Consider the following 19,338-nt stretch of genomic DNA (forward strand, 5'->3'; position numbering starts at 1 on the left):
GTGTGAGATCATAATCCAGTCACTGGAGCAGATTCGATTTCCATCCCACCAGCCTCCACATCCAGCACGTAACTCTCTGAAACTTCTGCCATCGCCAACGAGCTCCCAACACCAAGCACATCTTTCCCTTCCCTCCCACTTTCTGCAGGGATCACTCCCCACATGACTTCCTTGCCACTGAATTCCCTCCTAGCACTTACCCTTGCAAGCAGAACAAGTGCTGCAACTGCCCCTCAACCTCCTCCCTCACTACTATTCAGGGCCCTAAACAGTCCTTCCAGGTGAGGCGACACTTCACCTGTGAGTCTGTTGGAGTCACTTACTGTGTCTGGTGCTCCTGTATATCGATGAGACCCCTCATAGACCGGGAGTCCGCTTTGCCGAGCATCTACACTCCATCTGCCAGAACAAACGAGATCTCCCAGTGGCCATTCATTTTAATTCCTCTTCCCATTCTCATTCTGATATGTCAATCCATGGCCTCCTCCACTGTTGTAATGAGGTCACACTTAAATTGGAGGAACACCGCTTTAAATTCTGTTTGGGTAGCCTCCAGCCTGATGGCATTAACATTGATTACTCAAACATCCAGTAATGCCCCCATCCTCCTTTTGTTTACTATTTTCCACCCCCTTTTCCCTCTCTCACCTTATCTCCTTGGCTGTTCTCAGGTGCCTTCCTCAGATGCTCCTCCTCCCCCTTTTCTTCCTCCCATGCCCTTGTCTCTTCTACCAATTTACTTCCCAGCTCTTTACTTCATCCCTCCCCCTTCAGGTTTCAACTATAACTTTATGTTTCTCTCTCTCCTCCCTCCACCTTTTAAACCTACTCCTCAACATTTTGTCTCCAGTTCGGCCAAACTGTTTTGGCCAGAAACATTGACTGTACTTTTTTCCATAGTTGCTGCCTGGCCTGTTGAGTTCCTCCAGCATTTTGTGTGTGTGGCTCGGATTTCCAGCGTCTGCAGGCTTTCTCTTGTTTATGATTGGAGCACATTCCCCTTGCTACACATGGGCCTCAAAGTCAAAGCAAATTTATTGCCAATGTATGTATATGCTTCTATATACCAAGTTGAGATTCATTTTCTTGTAAATATTTACAGGGAAATAAAGAAATACAATAGATTTTATGAAAAATTATATAGAAGCAAAGAGTAACAAACAATGAATGTGCAAATAATAAATACTGAGAACATGAGTTGTATAGTCCTTGGAAGTGAGTGTGTGGGTTGTGGAATCAAACAAAGTGAAGTTATCTACACTGGTTCTGGCACATGATGGATGATGGTCATGGGGGATGTCCTCAGTGTGGAGATGGGTTAATTACAGACCATGTTATATGGAAAGATGGCAGAAAAGGTGGGTGCAATGGTAGCATTGTGGCTAGTGTGGTACTATGACAGTTCGGGGTGTCCTGGGGTTCAGAGTTTAAGCATGGCGCTGTTCTATAAGGAGTCTCTGTATGTCTTCCCCGAAGAATGTGTGGGTTTCCCCCGGTGCACCAGATTCCTCCCACAGTCCAGAGACGTACCAAAAAGGTTAACAGGTCATTGTAAATTGTCTTGTGAGTAGGTTAGGGTTAATTGATGTTGTGGGGTTTCTGAGGTGGTGTGACTCAAAGGGCTGGAAGAGCCTATTCCATGCTGCATCACTAAATACTAATAAATAAATACAAGGGTCAGTCACATCATGAAGGATCCCACCCACCCTGCTCATCGACTGTTTGTCCATCCTACACCAGGACCATCAGACTCAAGTACAGTTACTTTCCCCAAGTGGTACGGCTGATCAACACCCATTAACCCAATCCACAACAATCCCCCACCTTATAAGATCATAAGCCCATTAGATATAGGAGCAGAAGTAAGTCATTGGGCCCTTTGAGTATGCTCTGCCATTTCATCATGGCTGATCCAATTTTCCTCTCATCCCCAGTCTCCTGCTTTCTCCTCATATCCCTTCATGCCCTGACCAATCAAGAGTCTATTACTCTCTGCCTTAAACATAAATAAAGACTTGGCTTCCACAGCTGCACATTCACCACTCTTTGGCTGAAAAATTTTCTCCTCATCTCCCTTCTAAAAGGACACCCCTTTATTCTGAGGCTGTCTCTTTTAGACTCTCCCACCACAGGAAACATTCTCTCAGCATTCACTCTATCGAGGCCTTTAAGCATTCGATAGGTTTCAATGAGGTCACCCCTCATTCTTCTGAGTTCCAGCAAGTACAGGCCCAGAGTCATCAGACTCTATTCATATGACAAGCCATTCAGTCCTGGAATAATTTTCATGAACCTCCTTTGAACCCTCTCCAGTTTCAGCACATCCTTTCTAAAGATAAGGGGTCCAAAACTGCTCACAATACTCCAAGTGAGGCCTCACCAGTGCTTTATAAAGTCTCAACATTACATCCTTGCTTTTGTATTCTAGTCCTCTCGGTATGAATGCTCACATCACATTTGCCTTCCTCACCACAGACTTAACCTGCAACTTAACCCTTTAGGGAATCCTGCACCAGGACTCCCAAGTCCTTTTGTGCCTCAGTTTTTTGTATTTTCTCTCCATTTAGAAAATAGTCAACCCTTTCATTTCTTCTACCAAATGCATGACCATACACTTCCTGACTGTATTCCATCTGATCATTTCTTTACCCATTCTCCTAGCCTGTCTAAGTCCTTCTTTAGCCTCTTTACTTCCTCAAAATTGCCCCTCCACATATTTTCATATTATCTGCAAACCTTGCAACAAAGCCATCAATACCATCATCTAAACCATTGAAATATAATGTAAAAATATCTGGTCCTAAACAGACCCCTGTGGAACCTCTAGTTACTAGCAGTAAGTCAGAAAAGGCTCCCTTTAATCCCACTCTTTGCCTTCTGCCAATCAGCCACGCTTTATCCTTGCCAGAATCTTTCCTGTAATGCCATGGGCTTGTAGCTTGTTAAGCAGCCTCATGTGTGGTACCTTGTTAAAGGCCTTCTGAAAATCCAAGTACATAACATCAACTGATCCTCCTTTGTCCATCCTGCTCTTTACTCCTTCAAAAAATTCCAATAGATTTGTCAGGCAAAATTTTTCCTTGAGGAAACCATGCTGACTACGGTCTATTTTATAATCTGCTTCCAAATACCTTGGAAGCTCATCGTAATAATCATCTTATAAAGCTCATCCTTAATAATCAACTCCAACATCTTCCCAACTACTGGGGTCAGACTAACTGGCCTATAATTTCTTTTCTTCTGCATCTCTCCCATCTTGAAGAGTGGGGAGACATTTGCAATTTTCCAGTCTCCAGAACCTAGTGATTTTTAAAAGATCATTACTAATGTCTCTACGATCTCTTCAGAACTCTAGGATGGACACCGTCTGGTCCAGGTGATTTATCTGCCTTCAGACCTTTCAGTTTCCCAAGAACCTTCTCTCTAGTTATGGTGCCCCCTGACACCTGGAACTTCCTCCATTCTGCTAGTGTCTTCCACAGCGAACAATGATGCAAAACACTTATTCAATTTGTCCACCTTTTTGTTGTACCCCATTACTACCTCTCCAGCATCATTTTCTCGTGGAGCTGGAAAGTTTGTGAACTCTGTAGAATTTTCCTCTTTTTTGCATAAATATGACCTAAAATGTGCTCAGATCTTTACGTAAGTCCTAAAACTAGATAAAGAGAACCCAATAAAATCAATAACACAAAAATCATACTTGCTCATTTATTTATTGAGAAAAATGATCCAATATTACATGCATATTTTGGAAAAAGTATATGAACCTCTGGGGTAATGCCTTCTACAAAAGCTATTTGGAGTCAGATGTTCCAATCAGTAAGATAAGATTAGAGGTGTAGGTTGTAGAGGTGCCCTGCCCTTTAAAAAAAGACACACAGAATCAGGTTACTGACAGAGCCTGTTCTTCTCAAGAAAGATCTGTTTATGTGCACCATGCCTTGATCTAAACAACTTTCAGAAGACATTAAAAGACGAATTGTAGAGATGCACGAAGCTGGAAAAGATGACACACCAGGCCATCAGTCTGATTAATTCATGCTGATACAATTGTATTTCTATGCTATATTGACTGTCCTGTTGTATGTACTATTTATTACAAATTACTATGATTTGCACATTATCTATTTAGACAGAGATGTAACATAAAGATTTTTACTCCTCATGTATGTGAATAATGCAGTCAATTCAATCCAAAAGCATTTTCAAAGACCTGAGTGTTCATCAGTCCACATTAAGAGAAATTGTCTACAAATGGAGGAAACTCAGTACTGTTGCTACTCTCCCTAGGAATGGGCATCCTACTAAGATCAATGTGCAATGCTGAAGCAGGTAAAACAACCTACAGAAATCTCTAGAACTTGCAGAAGTCTCTGTTCATTTGTCTACTGTAAGAAAAACACTGAACAAAAATGGTGATTGTGGAAGGACACCACAGAGGAAACCACTGCTCTCCCAAAAAAAACGTTGCTGCACGTCTCAATTTTGCAAAAGCCTACGATGCTTCTGGGACAATGTTCTGTGGACAGATGAGACAAAAGTTGAACTTGTCGGCAGAAATGTACATTGCTATGTTTGGAGGGAAAAGGGCACAGCACACCAATCTGAAAACCTCATCTCAACTGTGAAGCATGGTGGAAAGAGCATTATCATTTGGGGCTTCTTTGATGCCTCAGGGCCTGGACTGCATGAGGGAACAATGAATTCAAAATTGTATCAAGATATTTTACAGGAGAATGTCAGGTTAGCAGTCCATCACCTGAAGCTTAATGGAAGTTGAATGATGCAACAAGACAATGATCTGAAAGACAAGATTAAATCAACAACAAAATGGTTTAAAAAGAAGATAATTTGTGTTTTGGAATGGCCGAGTCAAAGTGTTGACCTTAATCCTATAGAAATGTTGTGGAAGGACCCGAAGCAAGCAGTTCATGAAAGGAAGCCCACCAGCGTCCCAGAGTTGAAGCAGTTTTGTAAGGAGGAAAGGCCTGAAGTTCCTCCAAGCCGATGTGCAGGACTGATCAACAGTTACTGGAAATGTTTAGTTAAAATTATTACTGTACAAGGGGGTCACACTAGTTGCTGAAAGCAAAGGTTCACATACTTTTTCCAAAAAAATACATGTAATATTGGATCATTTTTCTCAATAAATAAATGAACAAGTATAATTTTTTTGTGTTATTTATTTAATTGGGTTCTTTTTTTCTAGTTTTACAACTTAAGTAAAGATCTGATCACATTTTAGGTCATATTTATGCAGAAATAGAGAAAATTCTACAGGGTTTACAAGCTTTCTAAACTACTGTAAACTCTTGCACTCTTTTATATTTTATGTATCTGAAGAAACATTTGGTATCCAATTTAATATTATTATCCAGCTTACTTTCGTATTCCACCTTTGCCTTCTTAATGACTTTTGTAGCTGCTTTCCATTGGTTATTAAAAGCTTCGTGATCCTCTAACTTTCCCCTATGTTTTGCTCTTTTATATGCTCTCTCTTTGGCTTTTATGTCGGCTGATTTTCGCAATCTAGCTGCATATTGAAATCCCCCATGACGATTGTAACAGTGCCCTTTCCGCACGCATTTTTTGTCTCCCACTGTAATTGTAGGCCATGTCCTTACTGCTGTTTGGAGGTCTATATACAACTCCCATCAGGGTCTTTTTACCTTTGCAGTTCCTTAGCTCTATCTACAACGATTCAACACCTTCCGACCCTGTACTGTCCGCAAGTTCATCCATCTTATTCAGTATACTGTGTGCATTCAAAGTACTGTATTCACCCTTTTCGATTTTTTTTTACCTTTTACGTTGGAACTCATCTTGTTGGCTTCGATTTTGCTCTATCCTCACTACACATTGCCTCTGTTTGTAAACCAGCTACCTCATCTTCAGCATTATTATCTGCCTTTCCTACGATACCTGTTGTATTGAAATACAGGTAACTTAGGACAGTAGTCACATCATGCTCAACCTTTTGATTCCTAACTTTGTCTGTGGTCTTACCAACATCTGCCTCCACAACCTCTCCACTAACTATTCTGACACTCTGGATCCCATCCCTCTCCAACTCTAGTTTGACCCCCACTATGCAGCATTAACAAGTCCTCATGCTGGGATATTAGTCCTCCTCCAGTTCAGGTACAATCCGTCCCTTCTGTAACTTCCCTGGAAGAGATCCCAATGATTCAAAAATCTTACATCCTCCATCCTGCACCAACTCCTTAGCCACGTATTAAACTGTATAATCTTCCCAGTTCTAGCCTCACTAGCATGTGACATGGGTAGCAATCCTGAGATCACAACCCTGGAGGTCTTGCCCTTTAAATTAGCACCTAATTCCTTGAACTCCCTATGCAAAACCTCGTCACTCATCCTGCCCATGTCATTGGTATCTCTGTGGACCATGATTTCAGGCTGTTCACCTCTCATTTAAGAACGCTGAGGACTCAATCTGAGATATCCCAGACCCTGGCACACGGGAGGCAACATAACATTCAGGAATCTTGTTCTCGCCCACAGAACCTCCCATCCGTTCCACTAGCTAAAGAATCACATATCACCACAGCATGCCTCCTCTCTCCCCTTCCCTTCTGAGTCACAGAGGAAGACTCACTCACTGTGACTTTCCTCTGTTAGGCCATCTCCACCCCCCCCCCCACCATTGACCATCTCCAAAGTGATATACATGTTGTTAAGGGGAATAGCCACAGGGTGTAACTACCTTTCTATATGTCCTATCTATCACCCGTTCAGCCTCCTGAATGATCTGGAGTTCATCCAGTTCCTGCTCCAACTCCTTAACCCAGTGTTGGAAGCTACAGCTGAAAGCACTTCTCACAGTGGTAGTGATCAGGGACATCTCACATCTCACAAGAGGAGCATTTCACTATCCAGCCTGGCATCCCTACTGTCCTAGCTGAGGAGAAGTAAAGAAGAAAGTTTAAAAAATTAGCTTTTTTTTCTCCTTTGCTTTCTCTTCGTGGAAGCCTCAAAGAGCTAAAGCCTGAAGATCGTCCCTCTGACTCCATCCACTCAGACAGCAGCGGCTGCAACGACTAGCACTGTGCTTACCCCTGCCTTCCTTTAATTTGCACTTACTAATCAATCCCAAATGCTGACTGGTTGCTGGTCAAGCTCTATTATGATGCCACGACTTGCTCCTGCCTTTTATCCTCGGACAGTGGACCTGATTGAAGTCCCCTCCTCTCCACACTTCCAATGTCCGGATTGGCCAGTAGACAAAGCTCAATTACATACAGGCACTCCTTCACCTACTGTCAACTTAATGTACATACAATCAATCTATGTTATGTGTTTATATTTACTGTGCTTTTTAATTATTGAGTTCTTCATCTGATTCATCAGATCTGAAGTAACAATCATTTTGTTCTTTACACTCTTGTACTGGAAATAACAGGAAACAATTTTGAATGTTGAATCTCGAATCTTGGTTCAGCAGCCTGATGGTGGAAGGGTAATCACCAATGATCATCATTATCAATAGGTTCCATCTTGTATGACGTGGGCAATCGTGTACCCATCACCATGTTGGTTTGCCGTTGCCTTCTTCTGGGCAGTGTCTTTACAAGACGATTGACCCTGGTCATTATCAATACCCCTCAGAGATTTTCTGCCTGGTGTCAGAGGTCACACAACCAGGACCAGTGATATGCACCAGCTGCTCAGACAACTCCAGCACGAATCACCAATACCATGAAGGTTAGGATGATGTCTTCTGTATGGACATGGGTAAATCAGAGACCATGTTATAGAGTCTGCAAGGTCTGTGAATCTGAGTTCTGTGGCCAAGAACTGAAGGCCTGGAAGCAACCTATCTTTGGGGGACTGCCTGTCATTGTCAGTGGGTGGAAAATCAGGAAGGGGGTTGTTCTGCTGTTGTTCTGTTGTTGTTGTTTGAGTTGTTCTGCTGAACATTGTAGGCATACTATCTTGCCACTGGAATGTTTGGCGACTCGTCTGGGCGGCCACCAGTGCATCCTCAGGAGTGTTGGTTGTTAACATAGTCAACTCATTTCATTGCATGTTTCCATGCACGTGTGATAAACAAATTAATTTGAATCGGAATAGTGTGCAGGAATAACACATGCTTGAAGTAGATAGCATTATAAAACAAAATTTGTGAAAGGCATTCCTAATTTCATCTCTTATTAATTTGCCTAAACTCAGCTCAGACAGTTTCAGAGATTCTGGGAAAGTATTCAGTTTCCACAGTACAATTTTTTTTTACCAGATAGTCTTTTGTTTCTACATTGAATTTTATTTTTATCCTTTCCAAGAATCTTATTGTCAGTTTCTTGTCTATTTCTCTCTACTGAAATATCAATAGTGATAACATAAAATTAAAATATACTTGGTGAGCAGATCGCTTGTCTTACGATTACATCATGAACCATCTCTTGAGATAGCTCATTAATTGGAAGCATGCAATTGAAAATGTAAACAGATGTCTCACAATCTCAAATGAAGCCAGAAATGAAATAGCCCAAATGGCGAAAGGGCAGAAGTAAAATTGCCAACGGTGCCCTTGAACTGACTGTGTTAACTGAATGTTCAGAAATGGGGTCAGGGCAATTGTGCAATTTACCGGCTGAAAAACTTCTACAATTGGGTTTTTTCAGAGCTCTGAGAATTTAGCACGGACATTATATCTTGCAGCTATTCCCCTCTGCTCTCTGCTATGCTGTAACTGAAATCTAGCAATGTGTATTAGTCATACAGCACAGAAACAGGCTCTTTGGCCCATCTAGTCCATGCTGAACTACTATCAATCTGCCTAGTCCTGTCTACCTGCACCAGGACCACAGCCCTCCATACCCCTCCCATCCATGTACCTTTCCAAATGTCTCTTTAATGTCAAAATTGAACTCCCATCCACCACTCATTCCACACTCTCGCCATACTCTGAATGAAGAAGTTTCCTGTCATGTTCCCCTTAAATATACTTTTAACCCTTAACCTATGACTTCTAGTTGTAGTCCCACCCAACCTCAGTGGGAAAAAGCCTGGCGGCATTTACCCGATCTATACCCCTCATAATTTTGTATAGCTTTATCAAATCTCCCCTCAATCTTCTACTCTCCAGGGAATTAAGTCACCAATATTTAAGGGCAGAGGTTCCCGAACTGAGGTCCTTGGATCCCTTCAACACACACAAAATGCTGGTGGAACACAGCAGGCCAGGCAGCATCTATAAGGAGAAGCACTGTCAACGTTTCAGGCCGAGACCCTTCGTCAGGACTAACTGAAAGAAAAGATAGTAAGAGATTTGAAAGTAGTGGGGGGAGGGGGAAATGCGAAATAATAGGAGAAGACCGGAGGGGGTGGGACAAAGCTAAGAGCTGGAAAGGTGATTGGCAAAAGTGATACAGAGCTGGAGAAGGGAAAGGATCATGGGACGGGAGGCCTCAGGAGAAAGAAAGAGGTAGGGGGGGGGAAGCACCAGAGGGAGATGGAGAACAGGCAGAGTGATGGGCAGAGAGAGAACGAAACGTCAACAGTACTTCTTCCTATAGATGCTGCCTGGCCTGCTGTGTTCCACCAGCATTTTGTGTGTGTTGCTTGAATTTCCAGCATCTGCAGATTTCCTCGTGTTTCCTTGGATCCCTTGTTTAATGGAATGAGGGGTATAGATAGGGTAAATGCAATCAGGCTTTTTCCACTGAGGTTGTGTGGGACAACAACCAGAGGCCATGGGTTAGGGGAGAAAGATGAAAAGTTTATGGGGAACATGAGGGGAAACTTCTTCACTCAGGGTCGTGAGAGTGTGGAACGAGCTGCCACCACAAGTGATGCATTATAAGCTCAATTTCAACATTTAAGAGAAGTTTGGATAGAGACATGGAAGGCAAGGGTATGGAGGGCTATGATCAGGGTGCAGGTCAATGGGAGTAGGCAGTTTAAATGTTTCAGTATGGACTAGATGGGCCAAAGGGCCTATTTCTGTGCTGTACTCTTCTATGATTCTATGACTCCAAGGAGTGAAAATGTTGTGAAACTCTGCTTAAGGAAAACAACTGCAAAATTATTTTTATATTTTAATCATAACTTCTTAGCAATAGGTCCTGGCATATTTGACCCTACTCTATAACTCAGGCCTTCAAAACTCAGTAACATTCTTGCAAATTTTCTTTGCACCTTTTCTAATCTAGATCTCTCCTTTACACATATAGTATGAATGGATTTACAGAAATGTTATACTGCTTAATTTTTCAATAGACACGATCAGTCATAAAAGACAATTGTTAGATGGACTTTGAATATTGATTTCTATCAGAGATATTTGCATACAATTATATTACATTTCCACACAGTTATAAACACATGTAGATGATCTGCCATTGATGAGAGGTTTTCCTGTACTGACCTGAGCCCCGACTGTGAAGGAAGGATGTGAATGACTAGGCTGGTGTTGCTCAGGTGTGCAGGGCTCCGAGTGTGTAGTGTTTCCTCTGGTCCCTGCAACTCAAACAGAAACTCCATTAAGTTCAAGTTCAACTTCAGGTTGAAGTCCATAAGACCATAGGAACAGAACTAGGCCATTTCACCCATCAAGTCTGCTCCGCCTTTTCATCATGACTGATCTATTTTCCTGCTCAGCCTCACTCCTGCCTTCTCCCTGTATAAGACCATAAGACCGTAAAGCATAGGAGCAAAATTAGGCCATCCAGCCTGCTCCGCCATTCCACCAGGGCTGATTCTGGATTCCATTCAACCCCATGCATCTGCCTCCTCGCCTTATCCTTTGATGCCCAGACTGATCAGGAAACTACCTCCTTCCACCTTAAGTATACCCATGGACTTGGCCTCTACTGCAGTCCATGACAGGGCATTCCACAGATTTACTACACTCTGGCTAAAAAAGAATTCCCCCTTAACTCTGTTCTAAAAGGTCACTCCTCAATTTTGAGGCTGTGCCCTCTAGTTCAGGATACCCCCACCAGAGGAAACATCCTCTCCACATTCACAATATCTACAATATCTAGTCCTTTCAATGTTTGGTAGGTTTCAGGTTTCAATAAGACCCCCCCCCCCCGCCGCATTCTTCTGAATTCCACCCAGTACAGGCCAAAACCTACCAAATGCTCCTCATACGTTAAACCCTTCATTCCTGGGATTATCCTCGTGAACCTCTTCTGGACTTTCTCCAATGAAAACACATCCTTTCCAAGATATAGGGCCCAAAACTTGACAATACTCCAAGTGTGGCCTGGCTAGTGTCTTAAAAAGCTTCAGCATTATCTCCTTGTTTGTATACTCTATTTCTCTTGAAATAAATGCTAACATTGCATTTGCCTTGTTTGCCACAGACTCAACCTGTAAATTAACCTTCCTGGAGTCTTGCACGAGGACTCCTAAGTCCCTCTGTACCTCTGATGCTTGAACCTTCTCCCCATTTAGATAATAGTTCCTTCTACGAGAATGCATAATCGTACATTTCTCAACACTGTATTCCATCTGTCACTTTTCTGCCCATTTCTCAAATTTGCCCAAGTCGCGCTGCAATTGCATTGCTTTCTCAGGACTACCTACCCCTCCACCTATCTTCATATCATCTGCAACTTTGCCACAAAGCCATCAATTCCATTGTCTAAATCACTGACAAACAATGTGAAAAGTAGCGATCACAGTCCTGACTCCTGAGGAACACCACTAGTGACTGGCAGCCAACCAGAAAAGGCCCCTTTTATTCCCACTCACTGCCTCTTATCTGTCAGTCATTCCTCTATCCATGCCAGTATCTTTCCTGTATCGCCGTAGGATTTTATTTTGTTAAGCAGCCTCATATGTGGCACCTTATCAAATGCCTTCTGAAAATCCAAGTTTATGATATCCAGTAACTCTCCTTTGTCCATCCTGTTTGTTACTTCCTCAAAGAACTCTAACAGATTTGTCAGCCGCAGTTGCCTACCTGTGACATTTGAGAACAACTGTGGGATATATCTATCCTGCGCTTTTTGGACTATTTCTAGAAATTTCAGCCATTTCTGCTCAGCCGTTATCCCGCCAGTATCCTCCTCCAATCCATTTGGGTAAGCTCCTCGCTCATGGCTCTGTAGTTCTTTTTATTCCATTGTGATACTCTTACATGTGACTTACGCTTCTTCCTCTCAAATTGCGGTATGAATTCAATCAGATTATCATCACTGCCTCTTAAGGGTTCCTTTACATTAAGCTCCCTAATAAGATCTAGCTTATTACACAACACCCAGTCCAAAATAACCTTTTCTTGGATAAGCTCAAATACAAGCTGCTCTATAAAGCCATCTCATAAGCATTCAACAAATTCCCTCTCTTGTGATCTGACACCAACATTGCATATTGCATATTGAAGTCCCCATTACAATTGTGTCATTACCCTTATTACATGCCTTTTGCAATCTCAACCCCACATCTTGGCTACTGTTTGGAGGCCTATATATGATTCCATAATGTTTTTTTTTAACCCTTCAGTTTCTTAACTCCACCACAAGGATTCAACATTCTCTAACCCTATGTCACCTCTCTCTTAAGGTGTAATTCCATCTCTTACCTACAGAGCCACACCACTACCTTTGCCTTCCTGCCTATTCTTTCAATTCAAAGTACATCATTTGATGTTAAGTTCCCAACTATGGTCTTTCCGCCATCACTCAGTGATGCCCACAACGTCATACCGACCAATCTCTAATTGTGATACGAGCTCATCCACCTTATTCTGAATGCTGCATATATTGAAATACGGCACCTTCAGTCTGGTATTCTTCACTCTTTCGAATTTTGCCTCTGTGGTACAATTTAACTTTTTGCTCTGTCTGTATTTGTACCCAATCATTGGCTTGTCCTTCCTTATATTCATGTATCTCTTCATGCCTGACCAATCAAGAACATTATCAATCTCTGCCTTAAACTTACACAATGACTTGGCCTCGACAGCTGCCTTTGGCAATGAATTCCACAGATTCACCATTCTCTGGCTTAAGAAATTCCTCCTTATCTCCATTCTAAAAGGATGCCCCCCTATTCTGAGTCCGTGTCCTCTGGTCTCAGACTCTCCCACTATAGGAAACATCACCTCCACATCATTTGATTATCATTCAGCCATACATTAATACCAAGGAATGCAGCCAAATGAAAGTGTTCCTCCAGGGCCAAGGTACAAAACACATACCCAACAGTCATATACAGCACAAGGCACACATGGCATATATATAAGATAGCAGTAATCATACAGTCACAAAAACTTTAAAAAAATAAAATATCCAGTAATATCTGCATTTACGATGTTACATGTCCTCACAACTTTGAAACTATTGCAAGACTTACTTTCAAGCACTCTGCATCTCATGTTCTTAATATTTTATTAACCATATAACCATAACTATAACAGAGCAATCTAGGAATAATGGTGCATAGTTCCCTGAAGGTGGAATCTCATGTGGATAGGGTGGTGAAGAAAGCTTTTGGTATGCTGGCCTTACCATCAATCAGAGCATTGAATGTAGGAGTTGGGATGTAATGTTAAAATTGTACAAGGCCAAATTTGGAGTATTGTGTACAGTTCTGGTCACCAATTTATAGGAAAGATATCAACAAAATAGAGAGAGTACAGAGAAGATTTACTAGAATGTTACCTGGGTTTCAGCACCTAAGTTACAGGGAAAGGTTGAACAAGTTAGGTCTTTATTCTTTGGAGCATAGAAGGTTGAGTGGGGACTTGATAGAGGTATTTAAGATTATGAGGAGGATAGATCGAGTTGATGTGGATAGGCTTTTTCCATTGAGAGTAGGGGAGATTCAAACAAGAGGACATGAGTGGAGAGTTATGTGGGCAAAAGTTTAAGGGTAACACGAGGAGGAATTTCTTTACTCAGAGAGTGGTATCTATATGGAATGAGCTTCCAGTAGAAGTGGTAGAGGCAGGTTCAGTATTGTCATTTGAAGTAAAACTGGATAACTGGATAGGTATATGGACAGGAAAGGAATGGAGAGTTATTGGCCGAGTACGAGCCAGTGGGATTAGGAGAGTAAGCGTTCGGCACGGACTAGAAGGGCCGAGATGGCCTGTTTCCGTGCTGTAATTGTTATATGGTTATTGTGGGGTTATATATGGTGACACATATGTATTTTGATAATAAATTTACTTTGAACTTCTGAACTTTGGTTCGTGACGGATCAGAGAAGTTTTACAATATAGATGGGAACCATTTGACTCCATGGGTTCATACAGAGCAATCCTATCAGCCTCAATTCCTGCACTTTCCCTGTGAATCTGAAAATTATTGTCAATTTCAAGTTCATTGTCATTTGAACATACACACGTCTGGTCGGCGGGATGGAGATACATCTCCACCAAAGGAGGTGTAAGGCGCTCCTTCCCTCTGCTAGCCTGTAGGTCACCCTTGGACAAGGTCCAGCACCTGCTTAGCTCTCGATCAGGGTCACATGAAACCAAGGGAGCAGCTGGTGCATATTACAAGTCTTGGTTATGTGACCACTGACAGCAGGCAGACAATCTCTGAAGAGTATTGATAAAGACTGGGGTCACCTGCTTTGTAAAGACACTGCCCAGAAAAAGGCAATGCCAAACCACTTCTGACGTGCCAAATCTCTTCAAACTCTTTACAAATATAGTCACTGGAGAGCCTTCTTTGTAATTGCACCAATATGTTGGGCCTTTAGACGCAGGTCTTTAGAGATGGTGACACCCAAGAACTTGAAGGTGCCCACCCTTTTCACTGCTGACCCTTCGATGAAGACTGGTGAGTATTCTCCTGACTTGCCAAAGATGTGTTTCAAGATCAGGGGCAAATCACATGGATTTTGTGGCACAGAGACAGGTGTCAGCCCAGCTAGTCTATGCCACCACATTACTCCAAGCATCCATTTTGTTCTCTCTTCCTACCCTTTTCCTTTCCTTTCTCTCTCTTGACCATACCTTGCACCTCCTTTTTTGTGATTGCTCTGACTCCATTCCACAAAAATCATAGAATCATAGAGCACCAGAGCACTTGAACAGGCCTTTTGTCCCATCTAGTCCCTGCCAAACTGTTAATCTGCCTCATCCCATCAACATCTGTAACAAACCTATAACGTCTGGTTTGTGGTGGCACAGCAGTGTGGTCATTAGCACAACGCTTTATCATACCAGCAACTTGGGTTCATTTCCCAACATTATCTGTAAGGAGTTTGTATGTTCTCACCATGACCATGTGAGATTCCTCCGGGTGGTCTGGTTTCCTCCCACAGTCCAAAGACATGCTGGTTGGTAGGTTAATTGGTCATTGTAAATTGTCCTGTGATTAGGCTGGGGTTAAATCGGTGGGTTGCTGGGCAGTGTAGCCTGAAGGTCAGAAAGGTCCTATCCTGCATTGTATCTCCATACAATACAGTCTAGTCTCATCCATCTTCTCGGAGTGTATGGACTCCATACATGAATCTGTGATACCTAACTATACAAGAGGTGCCACCCTTTGAAAATGCCCTCATCATTAGTGCCCCTGCTTGTAGGGCCTATTGGAAATAACAGTGGCAATATTCATAGACATAGCAGCAGAATTAGGCTATCTGGCCAGCTATTCGAATCTACTCTACCATTCTATCATAGCTGATTAATTATCACTCTCAAACCTTCCCCCCATAACTCCTGCCTTCCCCCCATAACCTTTGATGCCCTTACTAATTAAGAACCTATCAATCTCCACTGTTAATTTACCCAATAACTTGACCGTTTTTGGCAATGAATTGCCCAGATTTACTACTCTTCTGGCTAAAGAAATTTTTCCTCATCTTCATTTAAAGGGATGTCCTTTTATTCTGAGGGTGTGCCTTCTGGTTCTAGACTCCCCCACTATATGAAACATGCTCTCCACATTCACTCTGTCTAGGCCTTTCAATATTTGGTTGGGTTCAATGAGATTTCCTCCCCCCCCCCCCCTCCAGCCCCATCTCATTCTTCTAAACTCCAGCGAGTACAGGCCCAAAGCTATCAAATGCTTCTCAATGTTAACCTTTCTATTCTGGGATCATCTTCTAGACCTTCTCTAATGGCAGCACATCCTTTCTTAGATGAGGAGCCAGAACTGCTCACTGTACTCCAAATGCATTATGAACTTTCACAAACTTCTAAGAAAGTACAGGAGTTGCAATTACACACACAAAGTTCTGGAGGAACTTAGCAGGTTGGGTAGCGTCTATAGAGAGCAATACACAGTCAGCATTTCATGCCAAGACCCTTCATCACAAGTTCAAAGTAAATTTATTAGTAATGTATGTACCCTGAGATTCATTTTCCTGTGGGCATAGTCAATCAATCTATGGAATAATAACTATAATAGAATCAATGAAAGGTCACACCAAGGTCACAATGAAAGGCCACAGCCAGAGGGTAGAAGACAATAAACTGTGGAAATACAAACAGAAATAAATAATAATAATAAATAAATAAGCAACAGATATCGAGAACATGGGAGGAAGATTCCTTAAAAGCGAATCCGTTGGTTATGGGAACATTTTAATGATGGGACAAGGGAAGCTGAGTGAAGTTATCCCCTTCGGTTCAAGAGCCTGATGGTTGAGGGGTAATAACTGTTCCTGAACCTGGTGGTGTGAATCCTGAGGCTCTTGTACCTTCTTCCCGATGGCAGCAGTGAGAAGGGAGCATGACCTGGGTGGATGATGTCCCTGATGATGAATGGATGCTGCTTTCCTGCAACAGCATTCTGTGCAGATGTGCTCAATGTTTGGGATGGCTTTACCCATGATGGACTGGCTCTATCCATTACTTTCTTCAGGTTTTTTTATTCAAGGGCATTTGTGTTTCCATACTTGTCTGTGATGCTCCAAGGTCTCAGCCTGAAACATTGACTCTGAGTTCCTCCAGCATTTTGTGTGTGTTTTACTCTGGACCTCCAGCATCTGCAGAATCTCCTGTGTTTATCAGATAAAGTACTCTTTGCAATGTTTGAAAATCACAATTCTGCACATCAGTGAATCCAACAAGATATTTTGCGAGTATAACAGAGCATAGGGGCAAAACGTAATTCCATTCATTTCCAGAGCGCATTGATGCAAAAGCAGAATAAAGTGTTAACCAATAAGCAAGGACCCTGTGGCCTTGAGAATTTTTGTACTTCTAAAAAAAAATGGCGGAATTTACTAATTAGCAAAAAAACCCACACTGCATTCAGAGTATCATTGAAGTTATTAATGATAACTTTATAACTTTTAATGATAATTTGTTGATTATAGTCATAGAACACTACAGCACAGAATCGGTCACTGCAGCTCATCTAGTGTGTGCTAACATTTTGTTCTGCTTAGTTCTGTCAATCTGCACCCAGACCATAATCCTCCATACACCTACCATTCCTGTACCTGCCCAGATTTCTCTTAGATGTTGGAATCAAACCACTGCATCCATCACATCCGCTGGCAGCTCGTTCCCCACTCACACCACCCTCTGAGTGAAGAAATTCCCCATCAGGTTCACTTTAAACATTTCACCTTTCACCCTCAACATATGACCTCTAGTTGTAGACTCACCCAACCTCAGTAGAAAAAACCTGCTTATATTTACCCTTTCTATACCCCTCATAATTGTGTTTACCTCTATCAAATCTCCTCCCAATTTTCTACATTCTAAGGAATAAGGTTCTACTGAGATCCACTGTGGATCTATTGGGCTAAGTGGTCTCTTTCACTGCCATAAACATTCTGTAACTTCTGTATTGTTGGTAGAATATCAGATGGTGATGAGGAGGTTACAATGGTGAGGCAGATTGGCTGACTGGTGTTGCAATAGTAATCCTGCACTCAAAATTAGCTCCATCTTGGGTATTATTATCGTGCATTGCATTGTACTGCTGCTGCGAAGTTGACAGGTTTCATGACAAATGCCAGTGATTCTGATTCTGATTTCCCTGAACAAGGATGCCGACATGTCAGTCCATGGTCTCCTCTACTGCCGCAATGAGGCCACACTCAGGACAAAGGAGAAACAACTTATATTCCGTCTGGGTAGCCTCCGACCTGATAGCATAAACATCGATTCCTCAAATTTCTGGTAATTTCCCCCCACCTCACCATTCCCGTTTCCCTTTCTCATCTTATCTCCTACCTGTCCAATCACTTCCCTCAGGTGCTCCTCCCCTTCCCTTTCTTCCATGGCCTTCTGTTCTCTCCTATCAGATTTCTCCTTCAGCCCTGTATCTCTTTCACCAATTAACTTCCCAGTTCTTTACTTCACCCCTCCCTTTCTGGTTTCACCTATCACCTACCACCTTGTACTTCTTGCTCCCCTCCCCCCACCTTCTTACTCTAACTCCTCATCTTTTTCTCCAGTTCTGAAGAAGGATCTCGGACTAAAACATTGACTGTTTACTGTTTTTCCGCGGATGCTGCCTGCTCTGCTGAGTTCCAACATCTGCAGATTTTCTCTTGTTTGTGAGGATCCTGACCTATTGCCTCAGTAGGTGCACCATTTGAATCAGCCTTTTCAATTTAAGGAACATTCAGATTTTAAATTAAGGCTATCACATAGATTTAAAAATTATGTTGTTATTATTTGAAAACCAGCAGTTAGAAAATACAAGGCAAACTTTATCACTTTATCTTCAAGATATAACGTTATCTTCTTTTAAATCAGCCATATCCCTCCTGATATAGTTCAGTAACAAGCTAATTTCAAACTGACAGAAACTGTTTAGTGAGTTGTGAGTCCTGAGAGAGGTGTAAACGATTCAACAGTTGAGCCTGTTCCGGTATTTAGTTCCATTAGGACTAATCTATATCTGAAGTCCATTAGCATTGGCAAGTCAACTGTCCATTAATTACATTGTAGTGGAAGAGAGACTATCAGATATCCACTATCCTCTGTGTGAAAATGTGTTTCCTAATGCAAATTGACTACTCTTAATCTTAAAATCATGCTTGCTCCAGATTCCACTCAAGGAAAGAGGATCTCAGAGTCTAGAGTATCCAATCTCTTTAAGATACGAGGATCCATAAGACGCAAACACGAAGAAATCTGCAGATGCTGGAAATTCAAGCATCACACACAAAATGCTGGTGGAACACAGCAGGCCAGGCAGCATCTGTAGGAAGAAGCACTGTCGACTTCGTCAGGACTAACTGAAAGAAGAGATAGTAAGAGGTTTGAAAGTGGGAGAGGGAGGGGGAAATCCAAAATGTTAGGAGAAGACAGGAGGGGGAGGGGTGAAGCTAAGAGCTGGAAAGTTGATTGGCAAAAGGGATACAGAGCTGGAGAAGGGAAAGGATCATGGGACAGGAGGCCTAGGTAGAAAGAAATGGGGAGGGGAGCACTAGAGGGAGATG

The 19,338-nt window shown here is 42.2% G+C and overlaps 1 protein-coding gene across 1 annotated transcript in view; it reads right to left on the reverse strand.

Annotated features, from left to right (window-relative positions):
* pou6f2 (POU class 6 homeobox 2) overlaps positions 1 to 19,338 on the reverse strand; it is a 632,671-nt gene that overhangs the window by 378,784 nt on the left and 234,549 nt on the right. The window contains exon 3 of the mRNA XM_059984603.1: positions 10,391 to 10,482. Coding sequence (XP_059840586.1) covers positions 10,391 to 10,482 — 92 coding nt within the window. The remainder of the gene's footprint in view (positions 1 to 10,390; positions 10,483 to 19,338) is intronic.

The sequence above is a fragment of the Hypanus sabinus genome, chromosome 1, assembly GCF_030144855.1.
Source record: "Hypanus sabinus isolate sHypSab1 chromosome 1, sHypSab1.hap1, whole genome shotgun sequence".
Taxonomy (NCBI): domain Eukaryota; kingdom Metazoa; phylum Chordata; class Chondrichthyes; order Myliobatiformes; family Dasyatidae; genus Hypanus; species Hypanus sabinus.